This window comes from Eucyclogobius newberryi, unplaced genomic scaffold, assembly GCF_026437365.1.
Source record: "Eucyclogobius newberryi isolate DKJ021-1_F unplaced genomic scaffold, fEucNew1.0.hap1 SCAF_20, whole genome shotgun sequence".
NCBI classification, from domain to species: Eukaryota; Metazoa; Chordata; class Actinopteri; order Gobiiformes; family Gobiidae; genus Eucyclogobius; species Eucyclogobius newberryi.
Window position 1 is genome coordinate 29809614 of NW_027315835.1, and position 17500 is coordinate 29827113.

Sequence of the window (17500 nt, forward strand, 5' to 3'; positions counted from 1 at the left end):
TGTGCATCTGAAGAGTGCATCTGAAGAGTGTGCATCTGAAGAGTGCGCATCTGAAGAGTGCATCTGAAGAGTGCATCAGAAGTGTGCTCTGAAGAGTGCATCTGAAGAGTGCATCTGAAGAGTGCATCTGAATAGTGTGCATCTGAAGAGTGCATCTGAATAGTGTGCATCTGAAGAGTGCATCTGAATAGTGTGCATCTGAAGAGTGCGCATCTGAAGAGTGCATCTGAATAGTGTGCATCTGAAGAGTGTGCATCTGAAGTGTGCATCTGAAGTGTGCTCTGAAGTGTGCATCTGAAGAGTGCATCTAAAGAGTGCATCTGAAGAGTGTGCATCTGAAGAGTGCGCATCTGAAGTGTACATCTCAAGTGTGCATCTGAAGTGTGCATCTGAAGTGTGCATCTGAAGAGTGCATCTGAAGAGTGCATCAGAAGTGTGCTCTGAAGAGTGCATCTGAAGTGTGCTCTGAAGTGTGCATCTGAAGAGTGCATCTGAAGAGTGCATCTGAAGAGTGCATCAGAAGTGTGCTCTGAAGAGTGCATCTGAAGTGTGCTCTGAAGTGTGCATCTGAAGAGTGCATCTGAAGAGTGTGCATCTGAAGAGTGCGCATCTGAAGTGTGCATCTGAAGTGTGCATCTGAAGAGTGCATCTGAAGAGTGCATCAGAAGTGTGCTCTGAAGAGTGCATCTGAAGAGTGCATCTGAAGAGTGCATCTGAAGAGTGTGCATCTGAAGTGTGCATCTGAAGTGTGCTCTGAAGTGTGCATCTGAAGAGTGCATCTGAAGTGTGCATCTGAAGTGTGCATCTGAAGAGTGCATCTGAAGAGTGCATCAGAAGTGTGCTCTGAAGAGTGCATCTGAAGAGTGCATCTGAAGAGTGCATCTGAAGAGTGTGCATCTGAAGTGTGCTCTGAAGTGTGCATCTGAAGAGTGCATCTGAAGTGTGCTCTGAAGTGTGCATCTGAAGAGTGCATCTGAAGTGTACATCTGAAGAGTGCATCTGAAGTGTACATCTGAAGAGTGCATCTGAAGAGTGCATCTGAAGTGTACATCTGAAGAGTGCATCTGAAGAGTGAAGAAACGCGTAGAAGGCCGAGCGTCGCCTAAACATTCACAATAAGCGCTGTCTTTCCCTAAAGCTTGGATTTAGATATCTTAAAACATTGATGTGCTATATAATTAAAATAACCTATGACACACTGAAGATCTGTGTGAGGAACAATGACACACTGAAGATCTGTGTGAGGAACAATGACACTGAAGATCTGTGTGAGGAACAATGACACTGAAGATCTGTGTGAGGAACAATGACACTGAAGATCTGTGTGAGGAACAATGACACACTGAAGATCTGTGTGAGGAACAATGACACTGAAGATCTGTGTGAGGAACAATGACACTGAAGATCTGTGTGAGGAACAATGACACTGAAGATCTGTGTGAGGAACAATGACACACTGAAGATCTGTGTGAGGAACAATGACACTGAAGATCTGTGTGAGGAACAATGACACTGAAGATCTGTGTGAGGAACAATGACACTGAAGATCTGTGTGAGGAACAATGACACACTGAAGATCTGTGTGAGGAACAATGACACGCTGAAGATCTGTGTGAGGAACAATGACACACTGAAGATCTGTGTGAGGAACAATGACACTGAAGATCTGTGTGAGGAACAATGACACGCTGAAGATCTGTGTGAGGAACAATGACACACTGAAGATCTGTGTGAGGAACAATGATACTGAAGATCTGTGTGAGGAACAATGACACACTGAAGACCTGTGTGAGGAACAATGACACACTGAAGATCTGTGTGAGGAACAATGACACTGAAGATCTGTGTGAGGAACAATGACACGCTGAAGATCTGTGTGAGGAACAATGACACACTGAAGATCTGTGTGAGGAACAATGACACTGAAGATCTGTGTGAGGAACAATGACACACTGAAGATCTGTGTGAGGAACAATGACACTGAAGATCTGTGTGAGGAACAATGACACACTGAAGATCTGTGTGAGGAACAATGACACTGAAGATCTGTGTGAGGAACAATGACACGCTGAAGATCTGTGTGAGGAACAATGACACACTGAAGATCTGTGTGAGGAACAATGACACTGAAGATCTGTGTGAGGAACAATGACACGCTGAAGATCTGTGTGAGGAACAATGACACTCTGAAGATCTGCGTGAGGAACAATGACACACTGAAGATCTGTGTGAGGAACAATGACACTCTGAAGATCTGCGTGAGGAACAATGACACGCTGAAGATCTGTGTGAGGAACAATGACACTGAAGATCTGTGTGAGGAACAATGACACACTGAAGATATATACGGGGTGACGTCATTTCCGGTGAGTGTGTCGCGTTTTCAGAGCTGTTCGTTCTTAGAGCCTTTTACCGATTAATCCACGAATTATACACACTATTTACGCATCATATACACAAAGTGAACGTTTGATTTCTCCGCAAACAATCCGGAGCCTCAAGCCGCTCGCTTTTCAGTATTTCGTGGATTAAAAGCCCTCCTCACTCTCTAGCTCCAGCCTGAACTAGCCTAGCGTAGCCTAGCCGCTAGCGTCATGGCTGGATCTACCTTTACCTGTTTGAGCTGTCATATGTCGAGTCAGAACCCTGGCTCCTTCTCTGATGATAGGTGCGTGAAGTGCAGTGTAGTGGTAGTTTTGGTTGCCAGGGTTACGGAGTTAGAAGCGCGGATCCGCTGTTTAGAGGAGCTTAAGTCCAGTTATAGTTCGGTTTTAGCGCGAGGGCTACCGGACCACGCTGCAGGGCGTAGCATTAGCATTAGCAGTAGCAGTAAGGCCGAGCTCAGCCCCTCAGCGTCTCCCGTGCAGCCGGGACTAGACCAGGAACAGAATAGGGACCAATTTGTGACAGTTCGGAGGGGATAAGGCGCTAAACGCCGAACCTCAGAGCGCCGTGAGCTTCACGTCTATAATAGGTTTTCTCCCCTCAGCGATCACACGCCCGCTGAACACACGAGAGAAACTCTTGTAATCGGGAGTTCTATTGTTAGAGACGTGAAGCTGCCAGCTGCTAGCGTTAGGTGTTACCCGGGGGCCAGAATGGGTGACATCGAAGGAAACCTTAGGATCTTAAAGCGGAGTAGGACCCGTTTCCGGCGAGTCGTGGTTCACGCAGGCGGTAACGACGCCCGGCGGAGACAATCAGAGGTGCTCAAAGTTCAAGTAGCCGCGGTGTGTGACCTAGCGAAGTCGATGTCAGACACTGTAATATTTTCTGGTCCCCTGCCCAATCGGATCAATGCTGAATTGTACAGCCTCTTTCAGCATCAACAACTGGTTATCCAGATGGTGCCCTCAAAACAACGTTGTCTTTATTGATAACTGGAGTGCGTTTTGGGGAAAGCCCGGGCTCATACGCAGGGATGGCATCCATCCGACTTCGGAGGGTACGTCCCTATTAGTTCGGAATTTGACCGATAGTCTTAGTCGTGTTAAGTGACCATCTAGGGATGAGCCCCAGGTGCAGAGCAGCAGTTCAAGACGCTCCTCTGTCGCCGAACTCTCGCCCGTTCTGTTACCTGTGAAGTGTTCAGATTCAAGACAGATAGAGACTGTGTGTGTCCCTCGTGTCCCTCGTGTCCCTCGTGTCCCTCGTGTCCCTCGTGTCCCTCGTGTCCCTCGTGTCCCTCGTACAAATAATGCCAAAAAGTCACATCTCAGAAAAAATATTTCAGGCGTCAGACCAAATAACTTAAGGAAAATAACAATCACAAATGACACAAATACACAAATGAATAAACACGTAAAATGTGGACTGCTAAACATTAGAGCAATTTCCTCCAAATCGCTCTTAGTTAATGAATTAATTAGTGACTATAACATAGATCTTCTAGCTCTAACTGAAACGTGGCTTCAACAAGACGACTACGTCAGACTAAATGAGTCCACCCCACCCACCCATGTAAACCCCACCCACCCATGTTAACCCCACCCACCCATGTTAACCCCACCCACCCATGTTAACTTTCAGACCTCCAGGAGCACAGGCCGAGGTGGTGGTGTAGCAGTGATCTCCCACTCAAGCGACTCATGAGTCCTAAAACTAACAATGCATTTCACTCATTTGAAAGCCTTATGCTGTCAATCACATGTCCAAATATGAAAAACCAAAAAAGAGTTTTGTTCATAGTTATCTACCGACCTCCTGGTCCCTACTCAGAGTTTTTAACAGAGTTTTCTGACTTTATATCAAACTTAGTGTTAGCCTGGGATAAAATAGTTATAGCTGGAGACTTTAATATCCACGTGAACATGAGTGATGACGCTCTCAGTAATGCCTTCAGCGCCTTGTTAGACAGCATTGGTTTCACTCAGAATGTAAATAAACCGACTCACACTCACAAGAACACTCTGGATCTTGTCCTAACGTATGGAACAGAGATTAGTGACCTCATTGTCCTCCCTCAAAACCCTATATTGTCAGATCATTTCCTAATTACCTTTCAGTTTATTCTTAAAGATCATCCAGTCCCACAAAATAAAGTTATAATGAAAAGGACAATATCTGAAAAATCTATCTCAAAATTCAAGGAAATAATAGAGCCAATATTCAGTGACATGTCATATGATCATGTCATGTGATCATGTCATGTGATCATGTCATGTGATCCTGCTGAGAACAGTTTTAGTCCCAGTTTAAGTGATCAATGTGTCGACTTGACCATGAATTCTCTGAAGTCTGCTCTTGACGTTGTCGCGCCGTTAAAACAGAAGGTCATTAGGCCAAAGCGCGCCTCCCCCTGGTACAACCAAGAACTGCGTTCACATAAACAAAAAGTTAGAAAGTTAGAGGGATTATTTCGTCGCTCTCACACCGAAGAATCCCTAAAAGCATGGAAAAGTTGCCTGCTGTCCTATAAGCAGGCTCTGCGTAAGGCCCAAACCAGACATTATTCAAATCTAATAGAAGTCAACAAAAGTAACACTAAATTCCTTTTCAGCACTGTGGCTAGGCTAACAAACTGTCACAGTGCAGTAGAGCCCTCAATCCCAGCTACACTTAGCTCTGATGATTTCCTCCTATTTTTTAACAATAAAATAATAACAATCAGAGATAAATTAGATGAAATTACCCCCGCTATTAGCCCTGAACTAGCCCAAGCTGTAAATCTAACGTCCCATATAAATCCACCAGTAAACTTAGAAAGGTTCACAGCTGTTGATCAAGCAGAGATAACTTCAGCCATTATGTCCTCTAAAAGCTCAACTTGTGTCCTAGACCCCATTCCAAGCTCCTCAAAGACATTCTCCCCCTAATTATAGACCCTATTCTTAATATAATAAATACTTCACTCCAAAGTGGCTATGTTCCACAGTCCTTCAAACATGACGTCATTAAACCTCTTCTGAAAAAGACTCATCTAGATCCCGACCTATTGGTAAACTACAGACCTATTTCAAATCTTCCCTTCGTCTCTAAAATCCTTGAAAAAGTTGTAGTAAAACAGCTTTGTCGCCACCTGCAGGACAATAACTTATTTGAAGTTTTCCAGTCAGGGTTCAGAGCCCACCACAGCACTGAAACTGCACTAGTTAAAGTCACAAATGATTTGTTATTAGCCGCTGACGATGGACTGGTCTCAATCCTGGTTCTGTTGGACCTCAGCGCAGCGTTTGACACCATCGACCACAACAATCTACTGCAGAGGTTAGAATGTGATGTAGGTGTTGGAGGAACAGCCCTCAGCTGGTTTAAATCCTATTTATCTGATAGGTTCCAATTTGTTAATGTAAACCAGAGCTCCTCACCAAGCTCTAAAGTAATTTACGGTGTGCCACAGGGTTCGGTACTCGGTCCAATTCTGTTTTTTCTTTATATGCTGCCATTAGGTCACATGATCAGGTCACATGGCATTAACTTCCACTGCTCTGCAGACAACACTCAGCTGTATTTATCAATGAAACCTGATCAGAGCGATCAAGTAGACAGACTTAGTACTTGAGTGAAGGAGATAAAAACCTGGATGACACTAAACTACCTGCTTCTTAACCCTGAAAAAACCGAGGTCATTGTGCTTGGCCCTAAGCATCTACGAGACGCTCTATCTGAGCAGATAGTCACACTGGACAATGTCAGTGTAGCCTCCAGTTCTACTGTAAGAAACCTTGGAGTCTTATTTGACCAGGAGCTCTCATTTAAAGCTCATATAAATCAAGCTTGTAAAACAGCCCATTTCCATTTGCGTAACAAGAGCCAAAATCAGAAGAATCCTGCCTAAAAGTGATGCCGAAAAACTTATCCATGCATTTGTAACGACTAGATTAGACTGTAACTGCCTGCTCGCAGCGTGTCCTAAAAGCTCCATAAAAAGCTTTCAACTGGTTCAAAATGCAGCAGCAAGATTACTAACAGGAACTAAAAGAAGAGAGCACATTACGCCGGTGCTGGAGTCTCTTCACTGGCTCCTGTCCAGTTTAGAATCAAATTTAAAATTCTACTCTTGACCTACAAAGCCATAAATGACATGGCCCCATCCTACCTCAAAGATGCTATAGAACCATATCATCCAAACAGAGCTCTTCGCTCTAAGAATGCCGGCCTTCTGGTGGTGCCAAGAGTCTCTAAAAGTACTGTAGGAGGTAGAGCGTTTAGCTACCAAGCTCCTGTGTTATGGAATCAGCTCCCGACCCATGTTAAATATGCTGACACAGTCTCTTCATTTAAGTCCAGGCTTAAAACGTTCCTCTTCAAAATCGCTTTTGGTCAGACTAGTTAGGAACAGAAACATAAACCCACAGCTTTAGCTACGCTGCCCTAGGAGTAACTATGCTGGGGGAAGTATGACAGCTTGAGCACTATCCTCTTCTTCTTCTGACTACTTATCCTATCAAACAATATTTATTTTTTGATTCCACTTGCAAACTGTTCACCGCCTTCTTTTTCTTTCTCTCACTCCTGAGGACCTGTGGACCCAGATGCCCCTCCCCTGGTGAAGTGGTCCCTGCCCTGTGTGGACGGTCCCTCATCTGCCTGAAGAGTGGGTCCAGCTCGACTCAGTCGGTCCCTCATCTGCCTGAAGAGTGGGTCCAGCTCGACTCAGTCGGTCCCTCATCTGCCTGAAGAGTGGGTCCAGTTCGCCTCAGTCGGTCCCTCATCTGCCTGAAGAGTGGGTCCAGCTCGACTCAGTCGGTCCCTCATCTGCCTGAAGAGTGGGTCCAGTTCGCCTCAGTCGGTCCCTCATCTGCCTGAAGAGTGGGTCCAGCTCGCCTCAGTCGGTCCCTCATCTACCTGAAGAGTGGGTCCAGTTCGCCTCAGTCGGTCCCTCATCTGCCTGAAGAGTGGGTCCAGCTCCAGTCTCCTTGTGTCCGTCTGTCCGTCTGTGAGAGTGGGATCTCTCCTTCACTGGAACTCCTCCAGGTTTCTACGCTTTTTTCCCAAAGAGGTTTTTTTGTAGTTTTTCCTGGCCGAGAAGGAGAGTCTAAGGACAGAGGACCCTGGGACATTGTCCCTCGCCACCACAGACATTGTTGATTCATTTCTCCCTGTGGCCCTCAGAGGCAACTGTTGTTGTGATTTTGGGCCTTACAAAAATAAATTGATTTGATTTGATTTGATTTGAAGATCTATGTGAGGAACAATGACACGCTGAAGATCTGTGTGAGGAACAATGACACGCTGAAGATCTGTGTGAGGAACAATGACACTGGAGGAAATCCGTATGTTCATGTTGCAGAAGCTTGTGGAGAACATGCAGGACATGTGCAGTGATCACAGCTAAAGGTCCAGTGTTAATATTGGTGTCAGAAACAATACGCACACTTTCTGATGGTAAATGAGGTACAACATGCCACAAAACAGCATGTGCACATTTTAAGTAGTATTCACAATCTGGCCCATAGTTGCCTCCTTTAGGGCTTCTTGTGGTTGACCCTAACATCTCTGGTGCTAACCCTCCATCACAGTAAAGTGGTGAGGCTCATGTAGGATATGTAGATGTAAGATAAGATAAGATAAGATATTCCTTTATTGTCCCACATGGGGAAATTTCATTGGTGCAACGCAGGTAGATACAGAGGTAGATCCAGAAGAACAGATCACTTATAGGAAGTCTGAAAAACACTTTCAGTAGAAGATCTCCTATAAACAAATAAAAACTCCCATAGACAAATAAATAAATAAATACCATTGCATGTGATCACGACAGTAATTGCACATGAATATGTGTCACAACAGCACATAGATTGCACATGAATTTCACAGTAATTGCACATGAATTGCACATGAATTCCAACAGAAATTGCACATATGACAGAGTTGCACATCAGTATTAGGTTAGGTCAGTATTGCGAGTGTTCAGTACTAACAGTTTTTGTTATAAAGTCTAACAGCAGCAGGAAGGAAAGACCTACGGAACCTTTCCTTCCCACAGCGAGGGTGGATCAGTCTCTCACTGAAGCTGCTCTCCAGAGCGGACAGAGTGTCCTGCAGGGGGTGACACTCATGGTCCAGCATAGATGTGAATCTAGCCAGGACCCTCCTGTCCCCCACCTCCTGCACCGAGTCCAGAGCACAGCCCAGGACGGAGCTGGACTTCTTGATGACTCTGTCCAGCCTCTTCCTCTCCCTCTCTGTGATGCTGCTGCTCCAGCAGGCCACACCATACAGGAGGGCTGATGCACCACAGAGTCGTAGAAGGTCTTCAGAAGTGGCCCTGTCACTCCAAAAGACCAAAGTCTCCTCAGGAGGTAGAGCAGACTCTGGCTCTTCCCGTACAGTGCGTCTGTGTTATGAGTCCAGTCCAGTTTGTGGTTCAGATGAACACCCAGGTACTTGTATGAGTCACTCTCTCAATTTCCCGTCCCTGGATGTTCACTGGTGAGGGGGCAGTGGGGTGGCGTCTGCGGAAATCCACCACCATCTCCTTGGTCTTCCCCGCGTTGATAAGGAGGTGGTTCCGCTGACACCAGTCCACAAAGTCCTGCGCCAGTCCTCTGTACTCCGCGTCATCGTCGTCCGTGATGAGTCCGATGATGGCAGAGTCGTCAGAGAACTTCTGCAGGACACAGCTGTCCGTGTCATGTCTGAAGTCTGCAGTGTAAAGGGTGAAGAGAAAGGGCGCGAGGACAGTGCCCTGGGGTGCCCCCACACTGCAGGTCCGAGTGTCAGACACACAGTCCCGTGCTCTCACAAACTGGCGTCGGTCTGTGAGGTAGTCCAGGATCCACTCTGCCAGGTCATACTCCACACCAGCCGTCTCCAGCTTGTCCCTCAGGAGCAGCGGCTGGATGGTGTTGAAGGCGCTGGAAAGATCGAAGAACAGGATCCTCACAGAGCTGCCAGGCTTTTCCAGGTGAGAGAGAGAGCGGTGCAGCAGGGAGATGACGGCGTCCTCCACTCCGATGCCAGACCGATATGCAAACTGCAGCGGGTCCATGGCTGAGCTCACGGTGGAGCGGAGGTGGTCCAGGACTAGCCGCTCCAGTGTCTTCATCAGGTGGGACGTGAGAGCCACTGGCCTGAAGCTGTTGAGGTCTTTGGGGCGCGGTGTCTTAGGCACAGGTACCAGACAGGAGGTCTTCCAGACCTGTGGTACCACCCTCAGCTTCAGGCTCATGTTGAAGACATGCTCCATAACTCCACACAGTTCATCTGCGCAGGACTTAAGGAGCCTGGGGCTGATGCCATCAGGTCCTGCTGCCTTCCTCACTTTAATCCTCTTCAGCTCACTCCTCACCTGTGCTGCTGTGACAGTCAGTGGTTGGCAGGGGGACCGTGTGCTGGGGGGATGGGTGAGTCCAGGCGAAGTGGGGAGCTGATGGTCCGGGGCAGATAAGCGAAGAGGAACAGATGCAGGGCATTGTCCAGCTGTGGAAGAGGGAGCATGCAGCTGTGCAGGGGGAGGGGCGGGTGACCGATCAAACCTCAAGAGGTGAGCATTTAAATCATTCACCCACTCTGTCTGGGCAGGGGGGATTTTGAAGCCCGAGATGGTTTTCAGGCTCCTCCACACTCCCTGAATGTTCTTTTGCTGCAGCTGCTCCTCCATCCTCCTCTTGTAGCCGGCCTCAGCCTGCCTGATCTTCCTCCTCAGCTCCTTCTGTACAGTCCTCAGCTCCTCCTTGTTCCCTGACCTGAAGGCTCTCTTCTTCTCCTTCAGCAGAGCCTTCAGTTCACGGTTAATCCATGGCTTGTTGTTTGGAAAACACCGCACCGTCTGGGAGGGAACAATGTTCTCAAAACAGAAGTCGATGTAGTCCGTGATGCACTCTGTGATGGTGTTGATGTCCTCCCCATGTGGGTCATAAAGCTCAGTCCCGACAGTGGTGCTGAAGCAGTCCCTCAGAGCCTCCTCGCTCTCAGCAGACCACATCCTCACCTCACGGGACACCACAGGCTGCCTGCGCACGATGGGTTCATACACAGGCCTCAGATGTACAAGGGTGTGGTCCGAGCTGCCCAGGGGAGGGAGGGGGGAAGAAGAATAAGCCTCCTTGGTGTTGGCAAAAAACAAGTCCAATGTTCTATTCTCTCTGGTGGGGCAGGTAACATACTGGGTGTATGTTGGTAGAACAGAAGAGGGAGAAGCGTGGTTAAAGTCACCAGAGATGAGGAAGAGAGCCTGTGGATGCTGTGTTTGCAGCTACAAGTGCAGGAGAGCAGTGCTTCACAAGCATCTTCAGCATTGGCAGACGGGGCCACATAGACTGCGATCAAAATCACATGTGAGAACTCCCGGGGCAGATAATATGGCCTCATGCCAATAGCCAATAGTTCAATATCCTTGTTACATAGCTGCTCCCTCACTGTGCAGTGTTCGGGTTTGGACCAGCTCGTGTTCACATACACCGCCAGACCTCCACCTCTTTTCTCCCCGGATTCTCTCGTTCTGTCCGCCCGCAGCAGATGAAAATTGTCCAAACCTACAATAGAGTCTGGCATTTCTGCTGTTAACCAGGTCTCTGTGAAAATCAAGACGCTGCTGTCCCTATAAATCCTCTGGGACCGCATGAGGCTCGCTATTTCCGTCATTTTATTTTGAAGGGACCTCACGTTACCCATGACTACGGCGGGAACCGACTTCCTGTTTGTCCCTCTCTTCTCTCGGAGTTTACGTCCAGCCCGTCTGCCTCGTTGCGTTTTCCTTAGGATGTCCGCCGGGATAAAGTGACAATCTCCGGGTAAGACGACTGTTCTCCTCAGTTTCATGAGTTCCTCCTTTGTGGAAACGCGGTACGGCGCCGGGCGGGGGGCGGGGCCGGAGCCGGGGGACTCAGAGCCAAGACACATCGCAACGACACGACGAAAACACTCAATCCAGCCGAATAAAGTAAAAACAAGTTAATTTAAAGCGATTCCAGTGCGTGTCCCGATCGTTCGTGAAGTTCCTCTTTCATATAAACGTGTATATAAACGTGTACCGACGACACGCCGTACTTTAGCGCGGCCGGAGGGCCCCTGTTGCCATGGTGACAGGAATGCGGGCTAAAGGTGTTATCAGCTGTGTGTGGAGTTTTACGGCCGTGAAAGCGAACAAACAGAGACACGTTGAACTTTGAAAATAACTTTTCATCAAATGACTCCTTTTGGATTACAGAGAGTAACGATCTCTCCAAGACAAAACTAAAACGCTGAAAGACTTTGCGGTTTTAGTGGTTTTAACAGACAATCATCAGATTGCAGAAGTTGTCCACCAGATGACTTTGATGTACATATTGTGTTATCGTGTTTTACATGTCATTTTAACTGTTTTATAGATTGTTTTGTGGATAATTTTCACCCTTTGTGTAACTTTTGTGGCCTAAGGTAAAGCCGAACAAAGGGGGGTCTTCCTCCAGACCTCGTCCCCTTATCAAACTGACTCAGCAGCTGATTGCCCCCCCCCCCCCCCCCCCCCACAGGGTTGTAAGTCAAGAAAGACAAAAGAGTTACAGTCAGTTCCATTCGAGTTTCCTTCGAAGCTCGACCCTCCATCCAGGGTCCCACCAGCAAGGTCCATGACACCGGGCCTAGCTAGCGTGAGCAATGCTAAGCTACGGGACAAAGACTTTTCCAAAAGACACACAGAAGCTAGTGTTCCCTCCCGGAACTAAGAAGTCTGTGCCAAGGAGAGCCAAGGAGAACGCCTCAGAGCCAAGGAGAACGCCTCAGAGCCAAGGAGAACGCCTCAGAGCCAAGGAGAACAAAGATCCCAGAACCTGATCCTGTCCATCTTTGGCCAGACAACGTCAGAGCCAAGCTCCAGAGCAGTTCTGCTCTGGCCAGTGTGTGGACTGAGCTGCAGTGTGACCCCTGAGTGACCCCTGAGTGAAGCCTGGAGGCGACACGAATGACACGCAGGCTCTTGGACCCACGCAGGCCCCTCTCCTCAGGACACACAGGGCCGTCTCCTCAGGATCACAGCGTCTGGTTCCGTTCGTATGAATGACCTTCACAGGCTGAATTTCATCTTGGACTTAACTCTAACACACATGGATAGATCTAGAACCATCATGTCTTGGGTTAGCATCTGTAAACTGACTCATTTGCATATTCCTAATTCATATTCATCTGTTTAATTTTTTGGTCATTAAATCTTCATAATCCACACTTGGTAAAGTGTTCCTTCTTTTCCAGAAAAGGGGTCAATGTCATGGTTACGTTCTCCATGGTGCCCCATTCTACTCTTAAAATATGATATAACTTACCCACTCTTATTCAGTGTGTCATGCTTGAATTCTTGAACAATTCTTTAATCAATATCAACCCTGAATGCCCCGCCTCCTTCACAAGTGGGAGGTCATTCATAACCTTAAGTACTTGTACTAGTATACTACCCTACACTCAGATGGTGGTACCTGAGTGAAGTTGTCCAGGGCCTTGTGCAGGTTGGCGTGCATGCCCGAGGGTGGCTCGTTGGTGATCTTGATGCAGTTCTCCAGGATGCCTTGGGGGATGATGTGACCCTCTGGTGTGGACGAAGGCTCAGCGCTCACAAACACTCTGCAGGCCTCGTGGCTGCCCTCTGCCTGCTGCTCCAGGAGCTTCTCCAGCGTGCCCAGCCAGCGCGCCACCAGATGGATGTTCTACAACACATACGGTTTTCAAAAGTCGTCAGGATTAATTAAACGTATTACATATTCAGAACAACAAAGGCTTCTTCATTGGAGAATTCAAATGGTGAATTAGTCACTATATTTATTTATTGAAATATTCATCACAGTTTTACATCAGTCAAGTTTCTGTTTGAGAAGAAAATTGCAGGAAGTAAAGATGAGTTCTAAAACAGAATTTCTACTTTATAATACAATGAGTTCTTCTGAGTTCTAGTTAGACAGAAATCATTGTGAATTTACCTTTGAGATATTTGATGGTCCAGTGTGATCAAAGAAGAGGCAGAGACACCATTTAGATCATTTTAATGTTGGCATTTGTTTACAATATGGTTGCTAGGTAACAATTGTGGAATAACCTATATCTGCTACTCATGTCCTTCCAGGAAGTACAATAAACTTCTCCAGAATGATCAAACTGGGGAAAATAGGCGTCATTATATCGTATAATGATGGTTCAATTCTAACTGTCCTGATTTCCAGGATGTGTTGGCCTGATTCACACATTTACCATAAATCACTTCAGCCTGTGAATGTCAAACAATGCCCTCTTTAAAGTGTGAAATGTTTTATTAATGGGTCACCACATTAAATGTGTGATTATATTACTGTGACTGCGATTACCGATCCGAGACACTCTGACATTCAAAATCCTTTTTTCTAGGAACGTTTGGGCCTTCACGGCCTTCAGGTCACACGCCAGGCTTAAGGGGACTCTACACGGCTTACATGGTACCACATGGTAGCACATGGCAGCACATGGTACCACATGGCAGCACATGGTACCACATGGTACCGCATGGTATCACATGGTACCACATGGTATCACATGGTACCACATGGTGCCGCATGGTATCACATGGTAGCACATGGTAGCACATGGTACCACATGGTAGCACATGGTACCACATGGTGCCGCATGGTATCACATGGTACCACATGGTAGCACATGGTACCACATGGTACCACATGGTGCCACATGGTATCACATGGTAGCACATGGTACCACATGGTACCGCATGGTATCACATGGTACCACATGGTGCCGCATGGTATCACATGGTACCACATGGTAGCACATGGTACCACATGGTACCACATGGTGCCACATGGTATCACATGGTACCGCATGGTATCACATGGTACCACATGGTATCACATGGTACCACATGGCAGCACATGGCAGCACATGGTACCACATGGCAGCACATGGTACCACATGGTACCACATGGTATCACATGGTACCACATGGTACCGCATGGTAGCACATGGTACCGCATGGTATCACATGGTACCACATGGTATCACATGGAATCCAAATGAGGCTCAATAAGTCAAAATGTGCCGGTCGGATCACCTGAGCCTCTCCCCTCAGGCAGGAGGCCACTCCCCTCAGGCAGGAGGCCACTCCCCTCAGGCAGGAGGCCACTCCCCTCAGGCAGGAGGCCTCTCCCCTCAGGCAGGAGGCCACTCCCCTCAGGCAGGAGGCCACTCCCCTCAGGCAGGAGGCCACTCCCCTCAGGCAGGAGGCCACTCCCCTCAGGCAGGAGGCCACACCCCTCAGGCAGGAGGCCACTCCCCTCAGGCAGGAGGCCACTCCCCTCAGGCAGGAGGCCACTCCCCTCAGGCAGGAGGCCACTCCCCTCAGGCAGGAGGCCACACCCCTCAGGCAGGAGGCCACTCCCCTCAGGCAGGAGGCCACTCCCCTCAGGCAGGAGGCCACTCCCCTCAGGCAGGAGGCTCCAGAACCTCCTCCACTAGAACAGTTTCTTTCCCTCTGCTGTTGGATCATGAACACTTCTTAAACACTGTCACTTTATCCATCATTTAATCTCTCACTGTCACTTTCTGCAATACTCCAATGAATTGAGTAGATACTAAGTCTATCTTTATCTTAAAGAACATTTAAATAGTTTTAATAAATCTTTTCTGAGTCTGACATTCTGTTTGTTCTATAAAAACACGCTTAATAGAGCGCTGCACGTTCTCTCCTCCTCGCAGAGACTTTGATGTGGACCAAATGAAATAGAACAAAGCATTTTAAACCAGTAAAAAAAGCCATTGACCAATAAAAAACAGACTAACCAACGTTCACAGGAAATGAGCAAATAGAGGCGTGCCCCAGAGCGCCCCCTTGTGCCCATGTCGGCCTGATCTCTGCATATTCCTCTGGGGCAGAGAGCATGGCCAGGCTGGCTCCACTTGTACCTGGCCCAAGCCTGGATGAGCACAATGTTCCATGTGGACAGTCGGGACACTTCCAGGACACTCAGGGAGTGATGTGGACGTGGCCGGGAGCGTGCAGCGCTGGACCGTTTCAAATGTAATTACACCACTAATAACTGCAGCCATTAATTCTTAAGCCTCTTTACTTTCTCATTTTCCTCTGCTCACCACATTTAATCTTCCATATGATGCTGCAACTACGACTTATTTCCAAGCCACAAGGCTCACAGGAGAAAAACATCATTTTGGAATTTGGGCACTTTATATAAACTCTAAATAATTATAAAGTTTGAAATGATTCAGAGTTTTGTATTTAAAGAAACCAACTTAACTGCATTTGCTCCACACGTATGGGCCCCGTAATTACAGACAGGGCCCCGTAATTACAGACAGGGCCCCGTAATTACAGACAGGGCCCCGTAATTACAGACAGGGCCCCGTAATTACAGACAGGGCCCCGTAATTACAGACAGGGCCCCGTAATTACAGACAGGGCCCCGTAATTACAGACAGGGCCCCGTAATTACAGACAGGGCCCCATAATTACAGACATGCAGACAGGGCCCCGTAATTACAGACAGGGCCCCGTAATTACAGACAGGGCCCCGTAATTACAGACAGGGCCCCGTAATTACAGACAGGGCCCCGTAATTACAGACAGGGCCCCGTAATTACAGACAGGGCCCCGTAATTACAGACATGCAGACAGGGCCCCGTAATTACAGACAGGGCCCCGTAATTACAGACAGGGCCCCGTAATTACAGACAGGGCCCCGTAATTACAGACAGGGCCCCGTAATTACAGACAGGGCCCCGTAATTACAGACAGGGCCCCGTAATTACAGACAGGGCCCCGTAATTACAGACATGCAGACAGGGCCCCGTAATTACAGACAGGGCCCCGTAATTACAGACAGGGCCGTGTGTAATAGTGTGTAATAGTGTGTGTAAGTGTGTGTAAGGGTGTGTAAGAGTGTGTAAGAGTGTGTAAGAGTGTGTAAGAGTGTGTAAGAGTGTGTAAGAGTGTGTAAGTGTGTGTAAGGGTGTGTAAGAGTGTGTAAGAGTGTGTAAGAGTGTGTAAGAGTGTGTAAGAGTGTGTAAGTGTGAGTAAGAGTGTGTAAGAGTGTGTGTAAGTGTGTGTAAGTGTGTGTAAGAGTGTGTAAGAGTGTGTAAGTGTGTGTAAGGGTGTGTAAGAGTGTGTAAGAGTGTGTAAGAGTGTGTAAGTGTGAGTAAGAGTGTGTAAGAGTGTGTGTAAGTGTGTGTAAGTGTGTGTAAGTGTGTGTAAGAGTGTGTAAGAGTGTGTAAGTGTGTGTAAGTGTGTGTAAGAGTGTGTAAGTGTGTGTAAGTGTGTGTAAGAGTGTGTAAGTGTGTGTAAGAGTGTGTAAGTGTGTGTAAGAGTGTGTAAGAGTGTGTAAGTGTGTGTAAGTGTGTGTAAGAGTGTGTAAGAGTGTGTAAGAGTGTGTAAGTGTGTGTAAGTGTGTGTAAGAGTGTGTAAGCGTGTGTAAGTGTGTGTAAGTGTGTGTAAGAGTGTGTAAGAGTGTGTAAGTGTGTGTAGGTATGTGTAAGTGTGTGTAAGAGTGTGTAAGAGTGTGTGTAAGTGTGTGTAAGTGTGTAAGAGTGCGTAAGTGCGTGTAAGTGTGTATAAGAGTGTGTGTAAGTGTGTGTAAGAGTGTGTGTAAGTGTGTGTAAGAGTGTGTAAGAGTGTGTGTAAGTGTGTGTAAGTGTGTGTAAGAGTGCGTAAGTGCGTGTAAGTGTGTGTAAGAGTGCGTAAGTGCGTGTAAGTGTGTGTGTAAGTGTGTGTAAGAGTGTGTAAGTGCGTGTACGTGTGTGTAAGAGTGTGTAAGTGTGTAAGAGTGCGTAAGTGCGTGTAAGTGTGTGTAAGAGTGTGTGTAAGTGTGTGTAAGAGTATGTAAGTGTATTTACGTGTGTGTAAGAGTGTGTAAGTGTGTGTAAGAGTGTGTAAGTGTGTGTAAGAGTGTGTAAGAGTGTGTAAGTGTGTGCAAGAGTGTGTAAGTGTATTTACGTGTGTGTAAGAGTGTGTAAGTGTGTGTAAGAGTGTGTAAGTGTGTGTAAGTGTGTGTAAGTGTGTGTAAGAGTGTGTAAGTGTGTGTAAGAGTGTGTAAGAGTGTGTAAGTGTGTGTAAGAGTGTCTAAGTGTGTGTAAGTGTGTGCAAGAGTGTTGAAGT

General features: G+C 47.3%; 1 protein-coding gene across 1 annotated transcript in view; it reads right to left on the reverse strand.

The window, feature by feature from the left end:
- dnah9 (dynein, axonemal, heavy chain 9) overlaps window positions 1-17500 on the reverse strand; it is a 649263-nt gene that overhangs the window by 79542 nt on the left and 552221 nt on the right. Inside the window, exon 71 of the mRNA XM_072455799.1 lies at window positions 12834-13061. Within this exon, the coding sequence (XP_072311900.1) occupies window positions 12834-13061 (228 nt within the window). The remainder of the gene's footprint in view (window positions 1-12833; window positions 13062-17500) is intronic.